This window comes from Malus domestica, chromosome 17 (genome assembly GCF_042453785.1).
Source record: "Malus domestica chromosome 17, GDT2T_hap1".
Lineage (NCBI taxonomy): Eukaryota > Viridiplantae > Streptophyta > Magnoliopsida > Rosales > Rosaceae > Malus > Malus domestica.
Window position 1 is genome coordinate 24,006,010 of NC_091677.1, and position 10,214 is coordinate 24,016,223.

Below are 10,214 nucleotides of genomic sequence, written 5' to 3' on the forward strand. Positions count from 1 at the left end.
CTTGTACTTTATTATTTTGCAGATGTGCCCTTCAAGTTATGCGTTTTGACCGTGCGCTCCTCACTAGAGGCCACCACTCGGCCACGCCACCCCTCTTTGGCAGGAGAAAGCAGCTGAGGAAAATCGAAGCAAAACCCAATTTCTGTACGGAATTGGAAGCAATTCCAGGGCCCCCAAGTGAAAGAGAAGTCAACGGTTTTCCAATTACTCTCTTCCTGCAACTAGGGTTTTTACTTTCTCCCAATTTCATCTCTCTCTCTCTCTGTATTTTGATTTGATTTGGGAATTCTGATTGATTTGTTGCTGTCTCTTACTGCATGAACTGTCATGATTGTAACTTTTATACTTAATTGTTATTTTAATTTTTTGAATTATATTTGTTGGCCTGTGATGGTATAAATATCACTTGAACATGTTACCAATTGTAGGTATATATATATATATATATATATATATATATATATATTATCACGGTGGAGCTTGTGGAAACTGTGATGTTTTTCCATTATCCTAACTGGGTTGCTGTCAATTTTGTATAGCTGTTGATTGGAAGCAATTTGGGGGTTTAAATTGCTTGTAAAAATGTCTCATTCGAAAGGGAGCCAGGGTAATGGTTCTGATAAGGCCGGGAAGCGAAGCCTTCCTTCGTGGATTAGTTCAAGAGACAATGAGAGTGAGTCTCCTGAAAAGAAATTAACTGGGGCTGCTGAAGGTGAAGAAAGCAATGAGGAAGGAAAGCCAGGGGTAGCCAGGGGACGCGGGGGTACGCCTTCTAAGGACATCAAGAAATCTTCTGCATCCAGTTCCGGAACTGCAAACTTTTCCAAACTCATGGTACTAGATAGTGTGGAATAATGAGATTTATCAAGCTGCATTGTTCTGTTTGTCTTTTGACTTGACAATGTGAGGGTAATATCATAACTCTTATGTGACCAGGAAGGAGTAGTGTTTGTGCTGTCTGGGTTTGTTAATCCTGAGCGCAGCAATTTGCGGTCACAGGCTTTGGAAATGGGAGCGGAATATCAGCCTGACTGGAGTTCAGATTGCACTCTCTTAGTTTGTGCATTTCCAAACACCCCAAAGTTTCGACAAGTTGAGGCAGATTGTGGAACTATAGTTTCAAAGGTTTCTAATTTTTCTTTCAAAAATAGACTATTGACTTGTGTGTCGTATGCATTTTTTATTCTGTATAAATGCATTCTTTTTAGTCAATTGAGATGGTTTGTTATTTAAGGCAGGCTACAATAAATTAAGAGATTATTTCGTATTTCATAAAGCCAAACTAAAGTAAAACTTCTATGGTATATGAGATGCACTGATTATTTATTTCTGTAGTATTAATATCTTGTCCAAAATGATAATTTGTCTTCAGCCATTGACTGGTTTTGTTGGTTCTTCTTTGTTTCCGCAAGCTGCACTAAAGTCACTACTTGCTCAGTTCTGTTGTTATAGATTCATTAGCTTGTCATATGCGCTCTTATACTAAATACAAGTCCATTTCACGAGAATAGAGCAAATTAATTTTCTATAATCACACTCAATGCTGATGCTTCAGCAATTGTTATCTGAATGATAATTTATACTTTGTGGTTATTTAAAGGTGTCTATTTTGTTCATATTAGGATTGGATATCAGAATGTTACGCCCAGAAGAAGCTTGTCGATATTGAAAGTTACCTTATGAATGCTGGAAAACCCTGGCGTAAAAGCAGTGTTTCCCATCAAAACAGCCAAGGTGTAAGAATGTTTAGTGGAATTCTAACTTTTCGAGCAAGAATATCTGCTAGGTTGTTTAGTGGAATTCTAACTTTTCGAGCAAGAATATCTGCTAGGTTTGATAATTCTGTACAACAAAAAGTATTCTTGTCTTAATATTTAATTTATTTTTAATTTAATTTTAATTTGTTACTACAGTTTTAATACCTCATGTTGAGTTTAATTGTTCAAAATCTCAGTTAGGATAATTTAGTTGGTCACTATTTGGTCTTAGATTCATATTGTTGTTGCATTTATAGCTAATCAATGCTCTAGTGACTGTCTGCAGACAAAAAAGTATCCCGACCTAGTAAATCTAAGAAGCAAGATGGAGAAACACCATTGAAACCAACTGCCCCAGCAACTTCAAAGGTATGTCTTGACTAGTTTAATGATAAAAATGTGTCTGATTTTACTTTTTCAATTTTTTGTAGTTTTGATGCCAGTGGAAATTTAATATACCAATGTCGGTTTCTTGTGTATATATGTGGCAGATAAAAGCTTCTAATACTGTTAAAGAGTGCTTTTCTCCTTCTAAAGTGAAGAAGTGGGCCGTTGATGATTTGAATAAGACAATATCGTGGCTGGAGAGTCAAGAAGAAAAGGTTATTGGCATTCTACTATTTGTGTGTGTGTTAGCACATGTTTGTTTTTACAGCCGCTGAATTTTGCGGACTCACAATTGTCATTTATAGATGTCCATCTTAGAAATAATGTCTTCTCTCGACCCACTGATAGAGTAGTGGTTGAGAGGTGTAGGATATTTATTAATTTATTTTCCTCTTTCAATTGTATACGAGACTTTCCTGATGTTCTGGATGAATCTGATCTTTATTCTGTTCTTCTACCTCTTACAGCCAGAGCCAGATGAGATAAAGCAAATAGCAGCTGAAGGGATTTTAACTTGTTTACAAGATGCAATAGAATTTCTTGAACAAAAACAGGTATCCCTACAGAAACTCACTTTGTCCTTTTGAACTAGTGCTAAACTTTTTTCTTGTATACTTCAGTCCCTTCCCCCTCCACCCACTCGTGTGGAAATAGAAAGGGAATAGGAAATTAATTTAGAACCAGTGTCGGAGGTACATGGAAAGTGAACATGTAATTTGGGGGTTTGGATCCTGCCAGAAACACGTATCAAATTGTTTCCCTTCACCATTTGTAGGCAGTGACATCTTTGTTGAATCACATTATCTGATATTGAAACAATCAATGAGGTATTCATTTTACGAATTTTGATCTCCGTATGCACAACAATCGTTTTTAATTTCACAAGAGTGACCAATACTTCATATATTTTCTCTCTAATATATATGACTTTTACAATGGTGATCACTATCCTATATTTTCTTGATTAAAACCAATCACAAGTTCCTTATACCTTTCTTTTTTTAGCCCACTATGTCTGCATTTATTTTGTAAAGACAGCTTGTGCTCATGTATACATAATTTGGGCCATGCTCGATTCAGTCCACTGAAAATGGGAAACCCATTAAACAGGGACATTTTTTTTCTATAAATATGGGATCCATAGGAATTGACTTGATCATTAGATCATTCAAAGCTGGGCACGCTCACATTCGGCATCTCTGCATTTCCTGTAACTGACTCTTGTTAGCCTTGTTAGAGCTTGAACTTGACAACATCCTAGTTGAAATAGGATTTGCGGTCATCCTGTTACATGATGATTGATCTTATTAAGAAGTGACAATACTATATCGTTTAATTTCTTCAACAGATACCCATTGATTCTTTCCACTATTCCGTTGCAAGTTCAATGATGGCATTTGTGACTAGATAAAACAATGTTGCTTCATCCTCGAATCCAATTTCTGTTTGATGAATTTGTTTGTGCTTCGCAGGATGTCCGGAAAATAACTGAGCAGTGGAATTTCATCCCTCGTGTAGTCGAAGAGTTGGCAAAGCTCGAGGGCATCGGAAATAACTCTGCGGCAGTATCCAAGGAAGATCTCTGCAAACAGGCTGTGGACTGTAAACAAATTTACGAGGCGGAACTTAATGGTTTTGGTGATGAGTCCTCAAAGAAAAAACCAAAGGTGGAAAGACAAGAGAGGGACACTGGGAAAACTGAAGGTATATGCAGTGGTGCAGCAGGATACGACAGTGATGATACAATTGAGATGACAGAGGAGGAAATAGACCATGCATATAATAATGTAGCTTCTAAGATCGCTAATGCTGTTTAAACCATCTCTGATGTAGATGAATAACTGTAAAGTTTTCGCAAATTTTTCTTAAGGGATGGATCTTTGCTTACGCGTGCATAAAATGCGTTGAAGAAATTTGTATTATATTGTGTGGTTGAAGCACAAAACCGTTAACTTAGGTTGTGTTTGGAAATGCTTTTAAAATGATTGAAATCGTTTTTAATGAAAGTGTTTTTGGAACCAATCTTAGTAAAAATGCAAGTAAATCTTGAAAAAGCACTTGAAGTTTCCTATAAGAAGCGTATAATTGGTGCTTCTTTCAAAATGCACTTCAAGAGCCTTCGGAACTCAAAACTCAAAAGCACTTGTACCAAAAAAAATTTTAATCATGTTAAAAGCACTTCGAAACAAGCCATTAATCACCAAAATGCATATTTAGAAGCTTATAATACTGAATGTTGCTAATCTTAGATGAAAATTCAGATAGGTACCCACCATCCTGTGTATAGATTTTCCACATTATCATTTCCAACTTGGTTAGGAGCTTTCTCTTCAACCCACTGCGTTCTAAGTTCAAACCCTTTTATGTCCCTTTAATAAAACATCACTTGTAATTAAAAATAAAATAAAAGAGAGAGAACCAAGGAAGGTAAATGTGCTTAAAAAAATAGATGAGGTCAACTAAGCAATAAGCTTATTGATTAATTTTAAAACAACAAACATTTATGATTTTCTCTATAGACAACAAAATACAAGCCTAATTAAATAATTAAACCATACCAAATAGGTAAAAATAATACTTTGAGAACAAGGAAACCTACATCTTGTTTTAAATACATCTCACTTTTTGTTGACTACACTTCATATGCTTAATACACACCACATTTACTTTTGAAATTAAAGTTTATCTTAATACATTCCACTTACTTCCCAATATTATCCCTACACCTCACACTCTACATACACAACCCCCCCCCCCCACCTTCTCTACTTAAACCCCACATCAAAATCTTTGCGATTTCTGTCAATTAGGGATATTGAGGGTTTGCTCATACTCTCTACTCAATTTTGTTAATCATTTTTTAAAAGCGTAATGCTAAGGAGACCAAATTTCTAAACCAAATTTTGTAAACCAAATAATATGAACATTGATGATTGGATTATTATTTAAGTGTTAATTAGTGTGGTTATTTTCTATTGATGACATATCATTTAGTTTGCAAATTTGATCTCCTTGGCATTACCCTTTTTTATAATATTGTATTTAAAGTGAGCATCCTAAACAAAAAGCAAGTTTTAGCTTGGTGACTGTAGTTGTTAATTTTAACTTGGTTCACTGATAAAAAGGTTAGAATCTCCTATATATTGTATTAGTAATTCAATCAATGAACCTCGAGAAGTAATATATCACAAGGCATCAGCCATATTTCTCTTACATCTGCCTCACAATCCTCTACCTGTTTTTATGACCTCCACTGCTGCTATGCGTTCGTCCCTCCCCGTTCCAACACCACCAGTTTGCTCAAACTCACTCTAACCTACTACCCTTGTTGGCTCTGCCAAATTAAACCTTTTCTTATAGGCCAGGATTGTGCAAGGCAGCTGCAAGGGTAAAATTTGGCCACATAGTGGAATTCGATCCTAAGGGGTAAAATTCAGCCAAATGTGTCATGTCTAAGAATCTAATCTTCCATTAGGACAACTTCCTTCTGAAAGTCAGAAACCTCTATCTTTGTATTGTCCGGTTCATCCACTTGAGCAAAGTTTGATTCAAACTTCTTTACAACGAGAATGATACTCACCTACGACCTTGGGAGGAGCTCAGCAAACACAGGACCAATGGTCATTCGAACCACAGCAGTAGCACATGTCTGCATCCATGGTATAGGTGCTTTGCCCTTATTCTTGAAGTTCAAGGCCTTGAGAGCGAGGTTAGAATGCTTTTGGGCTTGGTTTCCTCCCTTAGATGAGCCTTGGCTCTATTGACCTTGGTTGGACGGCTTCTAGCCGTGCCTACCACGCCTAGAATGATAGTTCCAGCGTCGATTCTCGCTATTGTATGGTTGAGGCACAGTGGTCACTCCAATAGGTCAAGCTTGATGATTCATCATCAAGATCTAATTTTGTTTTTCAGCAAGAAGTAAAATAAAGATCAAATCCGAAAACTTAGTGAACTTCTGAGTGATATATTGTTACTGCCTGACGATATTGGTCACAGAGAATGTCGAATAGGTCTTCTCTAGGAGATCATCTTCGTTCAAGTCCTCGTTACAAAACTTGAGAAGTGATCGAATTTGGAAAACTTCATAATTGTATTCATACAAACTTAAAGTCTTGGAAGCACAAGTGCTGCCAGTTGTGTCTTGCTTCAAGCAAGAAAATGTCTCTTTGGTGATAAAAACGATCCGCCAAAGCAACCAATAAAGCTCGTGGATCTTCCTCAGCGAGGTACTCGGTTTGCAGTGTGTCATAAATGTGTCTTCGAATGAAGATCACGACAATGACTTTCTCAGCTTCACTAACCGGGTTATCCATCTTAGCTTTTATTTATTTTTTAAGATTCTTAGCGGTGAGGGGGAGCTTTGGACCCACTTGAGATAGGTTTCTTCCGCAAACCTCTAAAGCAGTAAAGTCAAGTTTATTCAAATTCAACATATCCTTGTCACAAAATAAATGGACAAGATTGTGGTTAGTGCAATGGAGACAAAATCAATCCATTCACATAGGAGTAGAACATTTGGATTCTATTAGACATGTATTGGTTTAAATTTCATGAAAAAACTTAAGGTTTTCATGGGTGTATGTTTTAAGAAACTTCGGGTTTTCAAGGCATGCTTTTCGAAAACTTTGGGGTTTTAAAAAGTTTATGAACTTCATGTTCATAGGTTCCTACAAGCAAACACAGATATATATAGAAAAATATGCAAAAAATATATGTGTGTAGGTTTTCAGGGCCTACGATATATAAACCCACAAAGTTTATAATTATTGGAGGGCCAATTGGGAAATTTCAGAAAAAATATAAACCCAATATTGCCTAAAAAAATTAAGGCAAAAAATTCTATGGCCAAGAATGGATCAAAGCCCACAGAAGGCTTAAAAAAATTCTCGTGAGGCCCATGACCAAATATGGGTTAGGTTAGTACACGGGCTAAGCTGCATGGAGGAAGTCAGTAGGCCTTCTGGGCTGCATGAAGCATGCCCAACAAAGTGGGCAGGAATTAGCAACCCAATAAGAGCAATGATCATGTGCTTCATGGTGCACTAGTGTCGCAGCCATATAGGCTGAGACTTGGTGCGATGCAGCGCAGGGGAGACATGGTAACCACGCAGGGTAGTGTCAATACGAACCAAGCAAGGTAGCTACAGCGGGCTGCTGCAAGCAAGCCCAAGAGAGATTTTTTTTTTCTTTCTAGTTATTGCAGCCCAAAGTGCCAGGGCCAAATTAAGGCACAATGGACCATGAAAACATCCCAAGTGCTGCTGAGTGTGCTTGCTGGAGAAGAAAACCTGCGCCACCGTTTTAGGCGGTTTTTTTGTCGAAAAAACTCAGGGCGAGTTTGTGATACAACTTTGATCATGAATATGAATGGAGAAAAGTGAATCTCGACATTTAAGAACCAAAACCCTAGAAAATTCAAATCGGAATTTCGAAAAATTCCATGAGATTCAAACGAATCTTGGTCAGAGAATCGTCAGAGACGCCTTCTGGTCATCGGTGACAGTGACCAAAGGTGGTTGGGCATTGGTTGCAGGCCATGCCCACAATGGTCAGTGACGATGATGCCATGGATGACGTTAGGTTTCTGGGTGTTGCAAAACCTGGAGCCTATGGCTGTATGGTTTGGTCTCGTGGCTCGGCTCGAGAAGTCGTGTTGCTACTAGTTGGGTTTCCACTGAAATGCTAATTTTTGTTTTTTTTTCAATTTCCAGATTGTATAATTTAACAATTATGAATGTAATGCATCAACAATATGTGCATAATCTAAAATTTGTAAACGTAAAGTTGAGTGATGCATTATGGTGAATGTTCATGCTATCAGGACTGCAAAAATATCGAGATAAAAACCGTTGTTTTGATACAAAAAATTCCACATCAGATTCCTTAGCGCAGCGGAGGAGAGTGCCAATAACATGTGGTCAATTTATCCGACAAGGAGAGCGATGGGGTGCTGCAAGATGTCAATGGGGCATCCAAACATCTTGCACCACTTGGATGACTAGCTTGGAACCTTTTCCACCATTAGTCTTTGTGCTTGGTGAACAAAAACATTTCCTTTAAAGCAACGGCCTCCACAACCGAAGTGGTGGCGCCATCAAAGTTCAATGCCCCAACACCAACAGCAGCTGCATGACGATCCAAACTAACAGATCCATCAAAGTTTAATTTCACATAATCATGAGGAGGAGGACTAGCAAATGGGGTGTTGGTGGCAAGGATCACCCTTAAAGATCTTCTTACAATTAACCTTAAAAAAAGATAAGTCTACACTTGCGGCAATGGAGATACTCCTAGCCGGACTAGGAATCATACTTCTAGAAACTTTATTATTTCTATCATTTCACATTTGCCAACAATTCATAATAGCTTTACTAAGATCACTCAAACCATTGCATTCAACATTGTCACTTAGCTTCATCCAATCTAGCACATTATTAAACTGAGTCAAATTATTCTTCCAAGGATTTACCGAAGAAGGGTTCCATGTTTCTTTAGCATGCTCGCAATTAAGAAAAAGGTGATTTTGAGTCTTGTTTGTACCATACTTGACCAATCCCGAAACTACTGAGCACCGATCAACGTTATACCGTCAAAGACCCAGAAGAGTTTCTCTCCAATCAGGAGGCCAATCATAGCACGACACGTGTCGACATCAGAAGCTAATCATAGCGCAACACGTGTGAACATTAGAAACCAATCACAACACGACACGTGTCAATGTCAGAATGAAATTAGAAACCCTATTCTATAAATAGATATCATTCTCTCACAATATTTCATAATATCATTTGTACTAAATCATTCACTAGTACTCAGAGCTTGAACCTATGTACTTGTGTAAACCCTTCACAATTAATGAGAACTCCTTTACTTCGTGGACGTAGCCAATCTGGGTGAACCACGTACATCTTATGTTTGCTTCCTTGTCTCTATCCATTTACATATTTATCCACACTAGTGACCGGAGCAATCTAGCAAAGGTCACAAACTTAATACTTTCTGTTGTACCAAAGTCCTCGCTGATTTTGTGCATCAACAAGTCTCATCCTCATTGCCACGCATAGGGCACAATTTGTCAATATTCTGAATAAATTTACTCAATCTCATCCTAGTATGAAGTTTTTCATGAGTAAGAAGCCATGCAAAATTTTTACCTTGGGAGGTATCATTAACTTCCATATCTCCTTAAGGAGCTTCTGCCTTTTAACTTCTTGGTTATTATTACTTTGAATCCAAGTCACCAACTTAATTGAGAACGCACCAGTAGAGGAATGTTTCCACACCAAACTATCACTTTTATTTTGAAGGGAAATAGGCACCATACAATTTTTCCCACAACATCTAGGTTCGACACTCGAGAGAGACGAATGCTATCCCAACTCTTATTATCAATAAACTCACTCCTTTTAGTGTTCTAATTTATGCTTTGTTGTTGATTTTCAGGGATTAGTTGAAATAGTCGATAAGTAAAAACCCTATGATGAGTTAAAAAGAAGATATCCTTACCATTAACCGCAACCCACCTAATTTCCAAGTGAAAAACATGTGAGAAATTTTATTTGAACGCATATAATCTCTTTCTACACCCAACTTAAATTTTAAATGTGAATTGTCTTTTACCTAATTACAATAAAGTACAAGATGAAATTAACTATAAAATTACAATTTATCACTAAACCCACTCAATAATGAAACCCTATCATCACATCAAACCCTACTGTCACACAATCTTTATCTTCATTCTAGCTAAAATTCTAAGACGCTTTCATAGAGAAAAACATACTCTTCCTGAACAAAGGATATTGATTTTGAAGTTTTGAATTTTCCAATTAAGGTATGAATTGATTTATGCAATTTTTTTTATATTTTAATTTCAATTTTTTGGTATTTAGGAACAAAATTAGCACCTTCACTGTGACACACACTTAGAATTGTGACACACACTTAGAAGATAAATCTAAGTTAAAGTCGGAAATAAAATAAATGTTCAATTTATAGCCTAGGCTAGAGATGTAATTTTATTGGCCTTTTGGCTGACAACTATAGCATCCCCATAGATTAGTATGTACT

General features: G+C 37.1%; 1 protein-coding gene across 2 annotated transcripts; it reads left to right on the plus strand.

Moving 5' to 3' along the window:
• The first annotated feature begins 38 nt into the window (after nt 1–38).
• LOC103405499 (DNA-repair protein XRCC1) lies at nt 39–4,150 on the plus strand. 2 transcript variants are annotated; one of them, XM_008344508.4, is made up of 8 exons: nt 39–226; nt 540–834; nt 937–1,125; nt 1,623–1,734; nt 2,044–2,126; nt 2,249–2,359; nt 2,612–2,698; nt 3,617–4,150. In XM_008344508.4, the coding sequence occupies exons 2-8, from the start codon at nt 583–585 to the stop codon at nt 3,959–3,961; spliced, it is 1,179 nt and encodes a 392-aa protein (XP_008342730.1). In that variant the 5' UTR covers nt 39–226; nt 540–582; the 3' UTR covers nt 3,962–4,150. The 2 variants fall into 2 exon arrangements, with proteins under 2 accessions (XP_008342730.1, XP_008342731.1); XM_008344509.4 differs by having other exon boundaries at nt 39–195.
• Nucleotides 4,151–10,214: the final 6,064 nt, after the last annotated feature.

What these genes read in the sequence shown, in the direction of transcription:
- LOC103405499 (XM_008344508.4), top strand. Translation starts at nt 583, where the DNA reads ATGTCTCATTCGAAAGGGAGCCAGGGTAATGGTTCTGATAAGGCCGGG. An exon ending in TTCCCATCAAAACAGCCAAG is followed by an intron (nt 1,735 to 2,043) that starts GTGTAAGAATGT and finishes GACTGTCTGCAG; the next exon opens with ACAAAAAAGTATCCCGACCT. An exon ending in CTGCCCCAGCAACTTCAAAG is followed by an intron (nt 2,127 to 2,248) that starts GTATGTCTTGAC and finishes TATATGTGGCAG; the next exon opens with ATAAAAGCTTCTAATACTGT.